Here is a 14,884-nt window from a genome sequence, read left to right as displayed (position 1 = left end):
TGCCAATCATGAAGCTCCCTTCTATGGGGTTCACCATCATGCTTTCTATCTTGCGCACTGACTCGTTCACTTCCGCCTGTCCCCCACGGATAGGCCCTGTAGCTTCATACTTGAATCAATAGTTGCTGAATTGAAACACCGGATTGCGTGAGTATTAGCTGGTTATTTCAAGTCGCGGGTGCACGGGCATTGTACCGCTATTAAGAGAGAGTTCCCTTGACTGACACCTTGTTCCTCTCTTTCTCCCCTGGGCTGATTGATTGCTGATCGATTTGTAATTATCGGCTATGGATCCTTAACCTTCCTCCGGTGGTCTCAGCTGGGAGACAAGATCAAGGATTTGAACTTGGCATCATCCCTGAGAAGACCACGCTAAGCGCTGTCGTTCTCAGAATTGTCGGCGCCAACATCGACAAGTTTGGAGTAATTGCTGATCTTGCGTCTTTTTCTGCTGCTGCGGCGAAGACTGCCTTCGCTTGATTTCCGGCGAGTAGGCGTCTGCTGTTGGAAAACCTTCAGCTTAACACCTTTAGCTTCTTGTTGTTCTTGAGCTTTGCTGTCCTTCCGCAAGATTCTATCACTGAAACGCCTGGGAGTGGGTGCGTCACTTTGGGCAGCAGTTTCCGTGGTGTTTGCTTGACCGTGTCCATTTATCAATGATCCCTTTTTCTTCCGACCCTGGCTCTCGTTCAGCACTTCGGTGGGCTCCTCGGTGGAACAAGGTGTCTTATTTCCATCTTCTTGTGTTTCAGACGTTGAGTCTTCCTCTTCATTCTCATGGGACAGTGATTTTGCAATCGAATCAAGCTCATCGCCAGTCACGGGTTGGGATAGCTGGTGCGATTTTTGCGGACTATCCTGGGCATACTGCGGTAGGTTAGCGCTGACTATATTTTATCGGTTAAATATCAACTCACATGGTGTTGGATCTTGATCATAGGATTTAGTATCTCCTCTTGTAATCTTTGCTGGGTTTTCTCCGAGCTAGGTATGATGAACTTGGGCAAGCCCTTCCGCAAGAACCCTTTAGCCTTATTTCCCGGGGTAGGTTGGAGAAATTTGCGCTTTCTGAGGATCTCTGTTATTTGGACAATGGTCTGTCCGTTGCAATCTGCATGTTGTCAGACGATAGGACAGTCTGTATTCACGGGTCACTCACGAAGCTTTTGTGTGAAAAGTGACGTCCTGCTTGGATACCCTTCCTCCTGGATGATTCTCACAGCCCTCCGTAGGAGCACCAAGCTATTCATTTCACGAAGCAATCGGGATTCTTCTGGCTTGAGCAAGCATTGATAGCATGAATGAACGTCGGGGACTCGCGGGTCTTGGGCACCTTCATATCCGTAACATAGCATATGTTGACGCGTACGACAAAAAGCGCATTCAACCTGGAAAGGTCAGTGGTTGTTGTCTTGTAGGCTATCATCTTACCATAGCTGCCTCTTCGCCATCCCAGCCGCATTGGCATCTGACAGTGCCTTGATCCTCCTTTTTCCAAGCATCGAGGTCGTGAAGGTGTATATATTCCTGCACTTTGTGCCTACTTTCGTCCGTAAGGGCAAACTTCTGACTTTTAGTGGGGCTTTCATTGTCATTCTCGAGCGTGATGTTAGGCTTAAGCGGTTGAGTAGGCGCCAGTTCACTGTCTGAGCCACCTGTCCCTTGTGACTATTGCAATTAGCTGCCTTGCCAACAGTCTCGCAGCTCAAGTCCAATGGGCCCTCAACTTACCGGCAACATCATCTGCAGTTGATGCTTTTCTACGAGATCTTGTGTCGACACCCCATTGTCATTGATTTCCCGAGAAGGCGGCAGAGAAAGATCATCATCCGGTCGTAATCGGTTCTCCACCGATGTGTTGGGTCTGCTGCCCAGGGTGCGCACCAAGTCCTCTTTATCATCAAAACCAACGTCCGCCAATCTCCGCATAGGGTCGTTGTATTCGAGATCGGGGGGTATATGGGGTGGATCTTCTGATCCTTCAGACTCGGGTCCGGTCCATTTGAGTGAGGTCACCTTGAGTCCGACACTATGCTAGCAATTAGTTGAGATAACTCAAACGGGGCTAGCTACTCACGTATGCCATCCACTATCCATCTGTCCACATGACTGCGATTCTCTTTTCCAATTGTCGTTGAGTGGAAACTGAATCGTATCATCATTCGCCGCTCCATTGAAACCCGGGGGGTCATATTCAGGAGGACAATCGTCGGTGTAGAAAAGGTGAACACCCAGGTTCCGCTTGTCTGCAATTGATAATGAGCGAGAGTTCGAAGGAGATACTTGAGTACACACTTGGCAAGGTTGGAAGGAAGGCGCTGAGAGTAATCAAGCGCCTAACGATAGTCTCCAGGCCTATCCTGGCTGCTTGCGCCGATTTCATATCAGCTACACAGCCCACTGGCTCAATAGACAGGCTTTCAAGCCGACTGTTAACATCACCAGCCTCCCCGGTATACTTGAAGGAAAATGTATATGACTCGAGTACATTGTCGGGAGCATCCTTATCGACAAGAATGGTCAATTGGACGGCCTCGAGCACATTTCTGCTCAGAGCGTCGAAAATGCCGGTTTCCTGAGCATGTGAATATCACAAACTAACACTAGAGCCGGTGAGCTTACCAGAATATCCAGAATCATATCCGCCTTAGGATCCGAGCCACGGAGAATGATCTTTAAAGGTTGGCCTTGCTTGCCTCTTCCAAAGGGAACTTCGGCATTGCGAGCGAGGGCCTCGCCGTGTGCTTTTTTGTCGATAAACTGTCGATACGAGAGTCGGCTCTCCCGTTGAGCTTCTCTGAGATCCCGATCGTCGAAGCATGGAAGCGGTAAGAACTCCCTGCGCAACACGTATAAGACTGGCTCTACTTGGGGAAGGTTTTGGGCTGACACCCAACGAACCGGAGATAGAACAAAGTTCCGAACTATATTTTCGTGTCAGATATAGTTGAACGCGATTTGTGGGAGCGGCAGGCTGCATACCGAGACATGTAACATTATCTGAACCATCTCCAGGCTCTGCTGTTGCTTTAAATGGATGCTTTCTTGAAGCGTCAACCTGGGAGGTACCTCGACCACATTTGGCGCCCTGACCCGAGTGACAGGCCTGTTGCTGGAGGCAAGGGGATGAAGATTCTGCGGGGCGTGTACCTGGACGGTTGACGGGGGACCAGTGAACTTAATTCGTACCATGCTGGACAGCTATCTAGATGGTGAGGTTGAAATGATCGGGTGCATTTAGCAGGCAAGGGTGGTGGTCGGCAATTGATGTTCGGAGCGATGAGGTCGGAAGCTGGAGCACCAGGCACAAAACCAAGTCAGGTTGACGACACCATACGAACACCCAAGGTACGGTCACGGGAGTCGCCAGCGTGTTTGTCTCTCCATTAAAACTGATTTTGCTTCGAGACAGACACGCATTGGCCAGCAGTGGTACTGTACGGGGAAAATGATGCCTTTACTCGTATGTCTCCTTATGTCATGTCGGGGAAGTTTGCGTCTCACGTAACCTCGTCTCGGGTTGGTTTGGAACTATATAGAGAGAGCGCGCAGCGTCGGGTTGGTATCTGAAAATTACCCGCCATGTTGCAGATACCACATACTTCAAAGTACGACCAGCATTGCGAAGTGGTCGGTTTGCATTCCTGGATGGAGACATAAACATGATGCATCATATCATCGGCCGAGTGCCACCGACCACTCTTTAAATGATCGTTAGCGGCGTTGCTTCCAAGACATAGGTAGATACTAAGGATGAATAGGACTTGAGGGATGCGGTAGGGATGCGGTTGGGACGTGGTTGGAATGACTCGTCGTTGTATGCTGCTTCCTTGCAGAAGAAGTCTGATGAGGCAGGTTCACAGGGCGACACATCGTCTGGACAAGTCGACAGTGGACGCCGCTGGGACAGACTGTCGCCCCGTTAATAGCACCGGTCTGAAACAATCGATAGGGCAGAGTCCCGCGGTAGCTGAAATTACGAGCCACAACCCATCCACTCATCCTGGCGATACGCAGTTATCTCTGGCGCTTCCCCGCAATCCCCCTGGGGGTCAGTCTTCAAATCCTATCTCGGTCAAATATCGATAGTAGCACCTATCTAGTATCTACTACCTAGTCTTTGGGCCATATCTATGATTCTCCAACTGATAAGAATATAGGTGGAATTACCGATTATGGTTTTTTTTATCTAAAAGAATAGCTCATCCGAGATGAAAATCTAGGCACAGCAGGGTAACCAAACTTAGTTTTGCTATGAACCAAGTAGAACATTCAGCAAATGAACCATCGAAAACGATGCCCGAGGGAAAAAGGGATTTTGAACGATACGACGGACCCCACCATGTCACGTGCTCTGGGCAAAGTGGCAAAGCCAGAAAAGAGAGCCAACCGGGACTCGGTAAGAATTACTATTCTTTACTGGGAGAATTTGCGAGAGGCTTAGGTAAGAGCTTGCTGGTGGAAAGCACGAGAAAACTCAGAAAGGACGCAGGAGATGATGGGTCATATGCAACTGGCGCCCTGGAGCAGAATGTGTCAAGTATGAAGAAGAGATCTGGATTGATGGAATCGGGGCGGCGGCTATCATCCGTAAAGCACCAACAGCGGTTCGACAAAGGATTAAAATTTCCTTGATTTGAGGTGAGCCTTAATCGGTGGGGACAAAGCAGGCACCGTCATGTAGACATAACCTAGGTAGATACTAGACAGTAGACACCGGTCTGCGAGTCGATCTCTGCTTGTTGTTACTTGTTAGTATGAATGGGTGTTCCGGTCCAAACTCCACCATTGGATACATCGTAACGATCCTGGAAAGTGGTCCCCCTTCAGGGAGTGTTCCGAGCGCTGGGTGATCCGACTGCAGGACAGCAAAATTCACCACCCGCCTTGCCTCTTAAGGTTTTTTTTTACCCTTGACCCTTTTTTTCTTTTGTGTCTCTACTCTGTGCCTTTCTCTTAATCTCTCCATCATTTATTATCAACCGTGATATCTTGACTGCCGCCCATTCATACTCTTTTTACATTTAGACCATCACTATCTTTTTTACTAGTCAATAGTAGTCTTTCACATTGCGGAGCCCACCGCAGCCTCGGGAAGGCACCAGATTGGGCTAGCCGGGAGCCACTGAGGACAGAACCGCCAGCCGCTGCGAAGAGCCTAAGCCCGACCAGAAGGAGGCACAACCAACCACCTTCAGCTCCCTCCATCATTCTCCGCCGCCCAACACCTCCTTGTCAGCAGAGCACGCCACAGCCTGCCCTCGTTCACTCTTTACACCTCTCGACGCTGGTCTGCTTTCTCTCCACCTGGGCCCCTACCGATCTGTCGATACCACGGTCATGTTCTAGCCAGACCCCTCCACACCTGTGCGCACTCGGATGGTCTTTGCGGGCGTGTATACCGTGCTGGCGGCCCTCATTTGACACCGACTTCTTGCCCTGACGTACGGCTGGCCAGCTTCCTCACATAAACAACAATCTCACATTCCTGTGATCGTCTTCTTGAACCCGACACATCTCCAACACCCTTCTTTGATGCATCATATCCTCCGAATCTGTCCAAGTTGATTCACCCTTGCCACGCCAACACGCGATCACACTCACATCCCCATCACCCCCTCGTACATCCCACCGAGACGGTCGCATACATCCAACCCTACAACTGCAATATGGAGGACGACAATAGTGGCCGTGGTCTCGGTTCTGGGTCTCCCAGTGCTTCTGTCGGTCAATTTTCCTTTGCCCCTGCTACTCGAACGACTGTCGTCACCACGACAACTACAACCACTACTACTTTCCCCCCCGTGCTCATCAGGCCGCCCCGCGCAGCGCAAGATCTTGATCCTAAACTCTACCCACTGGCATCTGCTCCTACACCATTGTCACTGCGGAATATCAGATTTGAACTAGAAGGAAGACCGGTTGTATTCCATGAACCTGAAGATACCGCAGGCACATTAAATGAGGTACGTCTATGGTCCTAGTTTGCGGCGAACCTTCATCCCTTATATAGGTTTCTTCAACCACGTGGCTTCCATTCTAGTTTTCGGTTATTAACTTGCTCAGTTGTATGAGAAGAGTGACGCGCTCAAGGCTTCGAATGGTCTAGTGCGTTCTGTGGCCTCGTTTACTTCGGATGATGCTCAACTACCAAGACGCCTTGCTCACAGGACCTCAACCCAGCCCTCGAATCACCTGTCCATCGCCAAACGCCGGCTTCCGGAAGCACAACAGGGTACCCTACGGCCGCGTCCCTCCCGAGTGCCGTCAGAGCCTTCGTTCCGTTCCGTTCGCTCACATGGCTCTACGCCCGTCCACCCTACCGTGGCCGGCTTGGCCACTCCAGAGACAGAAAGCAATCTCAATAATCCCATGGAAGGCATACTATCCAGAAGGAGGGTTCACAGTGCGAGTAACCCTCGTAGGGAGACACTACTTAGATCCCCATTATCCTCAGAAGTCGATTCCCAGGGGGTCTCGCAGGCGGTGGGCGCAAGGAAAGAATCTTTGCGTACTAAGACTGCTATCCAAGAACACAACAGGCAAATCGGCTGTCCTACAGAGACTACTTTCGAGAGGCCTGCGTTGGAAAGAACCGCGTCGGATCCCAGACAAGACCAAGTAGATATTGCTGACACTCAGGATTCCGGCTACGATGCACCGGGTGACAATTCTCAGAGTCTTCCGATCGAGTCGGGCTCACAGCTTGCTTTCATTGACAATGTTGTCGCCCAAGACATGTGCTTGCCCAGCCCAAGCTTGTCTCCAGTGGCGGCCCTGAATGCCGGAAACGCCGAATCCTCTTTTGATTCCGCTGAAGACCAAGAGGACACAGACTCCAGCTTCGACAACAATGATTCTGGATTCATCGGTTCTTTGCGCATGGGCGATCCGAAGGGAGATGCGTCGTATGCCGCCAAATCTGACGAGCTTGCGGGCCCAATGATGCAACGCCCCACTTCCATGATGGATATCCCCAATGTGTTGGATTTCTTTGACTCGGTACCCGACGGAATGAAAACATACATGATGTATCAGCTTCTCAGGCGCTGTCCGAAGCCGACTTTGCATTTTGTTGCGGACGTCGTCAACCCGGCTTTAAAATGTGACTTCCTGGCTCTTCTTCCCCTTGAGCTCAGCCTCAACATCGTGAAATATTTTGATGTCCAGACCATGTGCCGCGCAGCACAGGTGTCCAAGAAATGGAGACATATTATCAATTCCGATGAAAAGTCCTGGAAGGAACTTTTTGATAAGGACGGTTATGTTCTTCCAGATGGAGAATTAGACCGTGCAATCAGGGAGGGCTGGGGATGGCAATTCCCGAACGGCAGTGAGGACTATGAGAAGGACATGTGTCTGTCCCCTTTCATCAAGCCCGATCTAGAATCCTCTTCTGTTCCGGCCTTGCAGTCGTTTGGAGAGCCAAGTGACAGAACCTTGTCTGTGAGTCGCCGGCCAAAAAGAAAGGCTTGTACTCGCGTGTCTAGTCGTAAACTCTCGAAGCGGAAGATCTCTTCTAGTGGTACTGATCATTCCGAATCCTCTGACTGGAGGAAGGAGGTTTCTGCATCCGAAGGACCGTATGCAGCTGCGAACGCCGCAGCTGCGGCAGTCCCCTATCCCGACATTGGATTACCGTCCCTCCGTGGACTACATCTCTATAAATCGCTTTACCAGCGTCATCATTCCATTCACAAGGCGTGGATGAAGCCTAATGTTAAGCCAAGGCACATCGCCTTCCGTGCCCATGACCGTCACGTCGTCACTTGCCTTCAATTCGACACGGATAAAGTTCTGACCGGAAGCGATGACACGAATATCAACGTCTATGACACTAAAACCGGTGAGCTAAGAGCGACTCTCGAGGGCCATGAAGGCGGTGTATGGGCACTCGAGTATTATGGCAACACCTTGGTTTCTGGATCTACCGACAGGTCCGTCAGGGTCTGGGATATTGAGAAGGCCCGATGCACCCAGATATTTCACGGTCACACCTCAACAGTGCGCTGCCTGCAGATCGTTTTACCGACAGAAGTGGGAAGACAGGCCGATGGTACTCCCGAGATGATGCCAAAGGAACCACTGATCATCACGGGCTCTCGCGACTCAAACCTTCGAGTGTGGAAGCTTCCTAAGCCAGGTGATCCAGGTTATTACCAGAGCGGACCCAATACCGATGATACAGATTGCCCCTACTTTGTCCGTGTTCTCGCCGGTCATCAGCACTCTGTCAGGGCTATTGCGGCGCATGGCGACACATTAGTGAGTGGAAGCTATGACTGCACGGTACGGGTTTGGAAAATATCCACTGGAGAGACCGTACATCGGCTTCAAGGTCATACCCTGAAGGTGTATAGCGTTGTCCTCGATCACAAGAGGAATCGTTGTATCAGTGGTTCCATGGATAACATGGTCAAAATCTGGTCGTTAGAAACCGGTTCTATTCTTTATAACCTTGAAGGGCACACCTCCCTCGTTGGCCTTCTCGACCTCAAATGTGACCGTCTAGTCTCGGCGGCTGCGGATTCTACACTGAGAATCTGGGATCCTGAAAATGGCCAGTGCAAGAACATGCTGAGTGCCCACACCGGCGCTATCACCTGTTTCCAACATGATGGCCAGAAGGTCATATCAGGCTCGGATCGTACCCTGAAGATGTGGGATGTACGAACAGGAGAGTGCGTCAGAGATCTTCTCACCGACCTCAGTGGTGTTTGGCAGGTCAAGTTCAATGACCGGAGATGCGTTGCTGCCGTGCAGCGTGATAGTTTAACCTACATTGAGGTAAGTTCGGCTCGTTTCGTTGGGTTTATATTTCCACCGCCCGCTAACTATGTCTAGGTCCTTGACTTTGGCGCTTCACGCGATGGAGTACCAAGCGAGCAATTAGGAAGACGCATAGTCGTCAATAGATGGGGTCAGGAAGTCAGTGATACTGACGAGGATTACGACCTTTCGGACGCCTGATGCTCTTTACCTTTCGCCTCCCTTCTCTACACCTGCGACAGGCCAAGCAAACGGCGGTTTTCTCACGTTATATTTCCACTTTTTTCGCGACATACTCGAGCCATGAAACATCTACGATACCCCAATCAATGGAACTATAATTCCCTTTATGAGGATTTGCATAGCGTGGTTAGCATCCTTTGACATGCAGCATCATGACGGACAGGCGTTTTGGCATTCAAAACGAACTCAATCTCTCGTCTAATTATCTTTATCTCGTACTATCTTGCCCATCCTCTCGCTCTGTCTTATATTCGCTGTGTTCGATACACATCCTTACATCCTCCTGCTGTCGAACACATGCGCTTCTATGCATAACCCTTCCCCCGACGTATTTTGACTTCCCCCGTCTCTGTTTTATAATCGGACTCTATAGACCTAAACTGGCTTTATCTGCAATATGAATACGATATTATCCTAAAATATATATACTATCCAACCTATCTCGGCCTTCTGTAGGCCGTAAGAGTACATGAGCGTCCATGATTTATGCTACCTTTACCGGAAGCCTTCGGTATGGAAGCTCACGGCACCAGCCTCATAGATAACTAAAGAGGTTGGCCACAGGCTTCACACCTTGAGAAGAAAGGCTGAGAAGTGGTCGACGAGCCCGTGGGCGACGGTACGGGCTGGTTGCCGTGCACAAAAATCGAGACGGGCAAACATCAGCAGCGACCACATTTCTTGGTAATATGCCAGGTCTAGCTCATACTCTCTTTGAAGCCAGCATATAAAGCATTCGCTAAAGTGTCCAAGAAATTCTCGATCTCCACGCAGTGATCCGATCCCGCAAATAATGCAACGGTCGCTATAAGAAAACAGAGCATCTTCGCGCAACCCCACCTAGACCTGGCCGGTCAGCCCACGGGGAAATGATAATCTCCTACCAGATGGAAATCCAAGGCATTAGATGCTCTCAAGGCTCTTCCTCAGCGGTTGTCGAGGCCGGGGAAACAAGCTGTTCGGCCTTCACCTCCATTGTCCCGTCGTATCCAGCAGCGGATAGAATGGCCCAGCGGATGGCAGCGACTCCCAAGTAATCCCTGGAGCTTCTGTAAGCCGACGAACTACTCGTCAATAACTCACCCAAAGCAGGGGGTCCTTCCGTTCGACCCTTGGGCTGAACAATCGGTCGCAGCTTTTCCAGCGACTTATGCACCGCAAGTATACTCTCGTTTGTTATTCCGGTCTGGATCTGACTCTTTCTCTTCGCCAGGATCTTATCAACCTTAGAAACAATGACCTGGTGCGGGATCGCGTAGTGCCGAAACATCTCGAGGATCTCCTTGTCGGAGTACTTGAGGCCGTGTTCTCCGTCTATCATGATGAAGGCACGTCGGAGTCTAGAGCACAGGAAGTGGTTGTTAGTTCACGCTGAGCCCATACCATAGATTCCTTTGCTTCCAACGTGACACGTACTGCTTCCTCTTCTTCAAATACTTCATGATCTCTTGTCCCCATTGTGTTCTACTGCCTTTTCCGTACCCCGGCATATCGAGCAGTATGACCTTCGATTCGCCGCCCTTGGTGCCTCCAACTCCAAACGCGTTCATCGTCACTGTCCGACCCGGTTTCGACGACGCATAGCATACCTTATCATCCATGATGTGATTCAACAACGAGCTTTTGCCGGTATTCGACCGCCCTAGGAAGGCTACTTCAGGCGTCCCCGTATCGATCGGCGTCGTGCGGAATTTGGCCGCGGACCATACTCTGAATGGGGAGTGGCGAGAACGTGCGAAAAACTTATTTGCATAGGCTAGTTGTTCTTCAGTCGGCTCTGGTGTATCCCAGTAGTAGTTGAGGGCGGTGGGGGAGAGGTCCTGGAGGAGAGTTTTCTTTGGGTGCGCATTGGAAGGCGGATTGGGAGGCGGCGTGACAGTCGTTGTCGTTGAAAGGTTGCGATGGATGGGAGTAAACGGGGAATGCCGTTGGGAGAGAGTGGTGAGGGAGAAAATTCGGTTCTTCATGGTGCGCGCGCTTTTCAGAACATTAATTCCTTTGCGAATGACTTGTACTTCGTTTGATGCGTTTCACGAAATGCCAGAGCTTCTCCAGAAATTGTCCCCGGGATAAGAAAGTCTTCCGAGCGGCGGCCCGGAGTCCCGGGAACCTTTGCCGAGTCTCCGCGCATGCCGATAAGGCAGTGAGGGACACCTTCAGCAATCGGTCTTTAATTATTCGGTCCGATACGCGATCACGACATCTAAGCTACTATTCTAGACTGGCAACCCTACCAAATTAATCGCCAGTCACCTCACCTTGACATACCTACCGTCCACTACAGAACTACATCCTCCCAAACCACCCCCTCGAACCACCAACACCCACCGCCAACATGATCAACGCCGTCCTCGTCTTCAACAACAACGGCCAACCACGCCTAACCAAGTTCTACACCCAAATCGTGAGCCCCCCTCAATCGCCAACCATACGCGAACAAAGACCTCATTGCTAACCTGCCACGTCTGCAACCAGGACACGCAAACGAAACAGTCCCTCATTGCACAAATTTACAAGTTGGTCTCCCAGCGGCCAGCGAGCGCCTGTAACTTCCTGCCCTTGCCCCCGCTGCTGTCCCGGGGCGCCAGTTCCAGTGCAGCCAACGGCCCCTCGGATGCGCCAACCCAAATCACCTACCGGACATATGCCACCCTTTCGTTCATCATGATTTCCACGTCGACGGAGTCACCGCTCGCGCTCATCGATCTGATCCAGGTGTTCGTGGAGGCGTTGGATCGTATGTTTGAGAATGTCTGCGAGCTGGATCTCATCTTCGGGTACGAGACCATGCATGCTGTTTTGAGTGAGATGATTATTGGTGGGGTTGTGGTGGAGACGAACATTGACAAGATTGTGTCTGCGGTACGCAACCAAGAGGGCTCATCGGGAAAGAAGAAGGCTATACAGGCGGCGAGTTCGGGGATTGGACGTGGTCCATTGCCTGTGCTGGGGGCTTGGAGGTGATTCAAGGGGATATTATGATTTGAGATGTTACGATTATGATTTTCTTCTTCTGTGGGGTTCTAGCTGGAATGGGACCGATTTGTACGTTGTGTAAGATGATTTTCAAGGCACTTGAGCATGGGTTTAGTGTCTGAGTTGGGAGTGGGGACATGGCACTGTTCGGAAGAGAGTGCTATGGGATATACGGTCTCTAGGTATGTCCTGATATATCATTTTCGAATCTTGCATGAAAGCCGAACAATAGAGGTCTTGCAGGACCATACTGTCCCATTGAATTTATGATATACACTAGTAACATCCATTGCAGATATCAGATATATCAGAAATTACCCTATCATTCTGTCTCTGTGACATACTTTCGAGGGAACATAAAAGGGCCATTTGTCCTCCTCTTTCTATCACTTCTACTCCTACTACTAGATATCCCAGCCCCGTTTCTTAACCCTCTACCACTCACACAACAAATCATTCCAGCCTGGCTCGATCAACCGCTTATTCCCAAACACTTGTCGCCATGAAGTTTTCAATCATCCTGTGTCTCTTTGCTGCTGGCATGGCGGCTGCGGTCCCGACTCTACGTACGTACCCATAGACCGTATCTCAGGGAGAGAAAGGCTTGAAGAAGCTAACATTATGTAGATGAAAGTGAGAAACGCCAAGGGAATGGGCCCCTTCCTGGGCTCTTTGATGATGGGCCTCTCGGAAATCTTCTCGGGGTAGGTGTAAAGTAGATGCCCACTTCAATATACCTGTGCTGATAAACGGTGGAGGGTCGTCCTCGTCCTCGTCCTGGTGGTGGTCGTGTTGGTGGTGGTCAGTAGGGTCATATATGTACTCAAACAAACTATTTGAGTCAGAATCTTTGGAGAGTTGAGTCAAGGGCATCTATAAAGGATAGAGTAGGGGCCGCGGGCCTACTATCTATAGGTAGCCCCGGCTGTCCTGCAACATGGAAGTGTAGGGTAGGATCGCAACGCTGTAAAGTGTGCGAATTGAAGATGTTGAAGCACGATAGAGTTGGCCTGTTATAGAACGACTTGAAGATTTAGAATTGTTGAATACATCGAGCGAAAAGATGAGCAACCATAGAGTCAGTCAGTGCTTGGACAAGAGGCCCTCGCTGTGTTGCTGATAAGATAAGGAATACGAGATGGGGGCAAAAAGTATCCCTCGACCCGGAGTCGAACCGGGGACTCTCTGATTACAATGCGATATTACAGTCAGATGCCATAAACCAACTAGACCATCAAGGGATTTGCTGATTGAAGGTTCTCAAGTTACGGGTACTATTGGGCAAAGTCTTAAAAGCCAGAGCATAGACAAAGGGCTAGCCCTACATCACGTGGCAGCAGACTTCCGGAGCCCGGCAGGCGAGATAGTCCGAGAGCGGCCCACACAAGCAACGGGGCCTTTTCTTTTCGACGTGAAATTGCTTCAGGATCTTTTTCTTCCTTTCCTTCGTCTGTCAATCCCGTCACCCAACGCCGCCGCGGATCCCAGTCGACAAAATGGTAAGCACATAGATTTGCCCAGTTTACGCCTCTTCTATCTAGAATGAGCTATCGACTATCCTGCGACATGTCGTGAGACAATTTCGTCCCGCTTCATCTCGCACAGTCGAGAAGCGATGATTCCGCTGGTCGCTTAAGTCCGTCAGGATGCGAGCGCCAGTGATGATTTGGCTGGAGGCACAACGTCGCGGACTCGTTCCCGGCTTGTGTTCTCTCTAGAGTTCAAGGAAGATGCAGCAGATGGACGCGATTGCTGATCTTCTTTTCTCAATGACAGCCTGCCCCCAAGTCCGGAAAGAAGACTGCCCCCCTTCCCTACCCCCAGGGTAAGGCTGGTGCCAAGAAGGCCCCCAAGGTATGTGATATATTACACTATATATCCCCTGTGCTCCAGCGAACCTCTGGGGATGCTAATTGATATGCGCAGAACCCTCTCATCGAGAAGCGTTCCCGCAACTTCGGCATTGGCCAGGACATCCAGCCCAAGCGCAACCTGTCCCGCTTCGTCAAGTGGCCTGAGTATGTCCGTCTTCAGCGCCAGAAGAAGATCTTGAACCTCCGCCTCAAGGTCCCTCCTTCCATTGCTCAGTTCCAGGCCACCCTGGACCGCAACACCGCTGCCCAGACCTTCAAGTTCCTCAACAAGTACCGCCCTGAGACCAAGGTCGAAAAGAAGGAGCGTCTCCACGCTGAGGCCACCGCCGTCGCTGAGGGCAAGAAGAAGGAGGATGTCTCCAAGAAGCCCTACAACGTCAAGTACGGTCTCAACCACGTTGTCGGCCTCGTCGAGAACAAGAAGGCCTCCCTCGTCCTGATCGCCCACGACGTTGACCCCATTGAGCTGGTTGTCTTCCTTCCCGCTCTCTGCCGCAAGATGGGTGTCCCCTACGCCATCGTCAAGGGTAAGGCTCGTCTCGGTACCGTTGTCCACAAGAAGGTGAGACTCCACTACACCCTTGGCCCTCTCAGAGTATCCACTAACCCAATACCAGACCGCTGCTGTCCTCGCTCTCACCGAGGTCCGCTCCGAGGACAAGGCTGAATTCGCCAAGCTCCTCTCCGCCGTCAAGGAGGGTTACACCGACAAGACTGAGGAGTCCCGCCGCCACTGGGGTGGTGGTATCATGGGCGCCAAGGCTGTCGCCCGCCAGGAGAAGAAGCGCAAGGCCGTTGAGGGTGCCATCCGTGTCTAAGCTAGCTTAACACAGACGGGATTTAACACAAAAATCAACGAACTTTAATGAATACTGCGGATTTTTTTCCTCAAAAAGGGCTTGAAAAAAAGCTCTGAGGGGAGAAAAAACACGGAGTTCAGGGCTCGGATACCACACCAATCTTCATCGATGGCATTTATAGCTGTCCTCTAGCGCCGAGGAAGGACTCCCTTTCCTCACGCC

The 14,884-nt window shown here is 50.9% G+C and overlaps 4 protein-coding genes and 1 non-coding gene across 5 annotated transcripts; 2 read left to right on the top strand and 3 right to left on the bottom strand.

The window, feature by feature from the left end:
- Positions 1-206: 206 nt before the first annotated feature.
- BO94DRAFT_275960 (putative meiosis specific protein Hop1) lies at positions 207-3,498 on the bottom strand. The gene is made up of 10 exons (XM_025606592.1): positions 2,983-3,498; positions 2,902-2,924; positions 2,623-2,839; positions 2,296-2,575; positions 2,078-2,246; positions 1,732-2,029; positions 1,432-1,668; positions 1,160-1,388; positions 918-1,111; positions 207-867 (listed from the first exon to the last, which is right to left on the bottom strand). Exons 1-10 carry the CDS (start codon positions 3,190-3,192, stop codon positions 373-375), a joined length of 2,352 nt encoding a protein of 783 aa, XP_025471226.1. The 5' UTR covers positions 3,193-3,498; the 3' UTR covers positions 207-372.
- A 1,942-nt stretch (positions 3,499-5,440) lies between these two features.
- BO94DRAFT_275968 (F-box/WD repeat-containing protein) lies at positions 5,441-9,004 on the top strand. The gene is made up of 2 exons (XM_025606593.1): positions 5,441-5,966; positions 6,067-9,004. The coding sequence occupies exons 1-2, from the start codon at positions 5,670-5,672 to the stop codon at positions 8,842-8,844; spliced, it is 3,075 nt and encodes a 1,024-aa protein (XP_025471225.1). The 5' UTR covers positions 5,441-5,669; the 3' UTR covers positions 8,845-9,004.
- Positions 9,005-9,426: 422 nt separating this feature from the next.
- On the bottom strand, positions 9,427-11,038 carry BO94DRAFT_563107 (translation initiation/elongation factor MRX8). Its single transcript, XM_025614330.1, has 2 exons — positions 10,429-11,038; positions 9,427-10,352 (listed from the first exon to the last, which is right to left on the bottom strand). The coding sequence occupies exons 1-2, from the start codon at positions 10,977-10,979 to the stop codon at positions 9,926-9,928; spliced, it is 978 nt and encodes a 325-aa protein (XP_025471224.1). The 5' UTR covers positions 10,980-11,038; the 3' UTR covers positions 9,427-9,925.
- A 309-nt stretch (positions 11,039-11,347) lies between these two features.
- Positions 11,348-14,680, top strand: BO94DRAFT_553406 (60S ribosomal protein L7A; the record flags this gene model as incomplete). Its single annotated transcript, XM_025613653.1, has 6 exons — positions 11,348-11,416; positions 11,488-11,972; position 12,938; positions 13,765-13,842; positions 13,915-14,424; positions 14,480-14,680. 6 exons carry the CDS (start codon positions 11,348-11,350, stop codon positions 14,678-14,680), a joined length of 1,344 nt encoding a protein of 447 aa, XP_025471223.1.
- On the bottom strand, positions 13,143-13,229 carry BO94DRAFT_t73. The gene has a single exon. It is a non-coding gene; the product is annotated as a tRNA-Tyr (tRNA).
- Positions 14,681-14,884: the final 204 nt, after the last annotated feature.

This window comes from Aspergillus sclerotioniger (genome assembly GCF_003184525.1).
Source record: "Aspergillus sclerotioniger CBS 115572 chromosome Unknown BO94scaffold_4, whole genome shotgun sequence".
Taxonomy (NCBI): domain Eukaryota; kingdom Fungi; phylum Ascomycota; class Eurotiomycetes; order Eurotiales; family Aspergillaceae; genus Aspergillus; species Aspergillus sclerotioniger.
This window is presented reverse-complemented; position numbering and strand designations above follow the sequence as displayed.

Coding starts and splice junctions, on each gene's coding strand:
- BO94DRAFT_563107 (XM_025614330.1), bottom strand. CDS start 10,979: ATGAAGAACCGAATTTTCTCCCTCACCACTCTCTCCCAACGGCATTCC. Junction 10,353..10,428: donor TATTTGAAGAAGAGGAAGCA/GTACGTGTCACG, acceptor CCTGTGCTCTAG/ACTCCGACGTGCCTTCATCA.
- BO94DRAFT_275968 (XM_025606593.1), top strand. CDS start 5,670: ATGGAGGACGACAATAGTGGCCGTGGTCTCGGTTCTGGGTCTCCCAGT. Junction 5,967..6,066: donor CCGCAGGCACATTAAATGAG/GTACGTCTATGG, acceptor TAACTTGCTCAG/TTGTATGAGAAGAGTGACGC.
- BO94DRAFT_275960 (XM_025606592.1), bottom strand. CDS start 3,192: ATGGTACGAATTAAGTTCACTGGTCCCCCGTCAACCGTCCAGGTACAC. Junction 2,030..2,077: donor ATGGATAGTGGATGGCATAC/GTGAGTAGCTAG, acceptor TTGCTAGCATAG/TGTCGGACTCAAGGTGACCT. Junction 1,669..1,731: donor AACTGCAGATGATGTTGCCG/GTAAGTTGAGGG, acceptor TAATTGCAATAG/TCACAAGGGACAGGTGGCTC.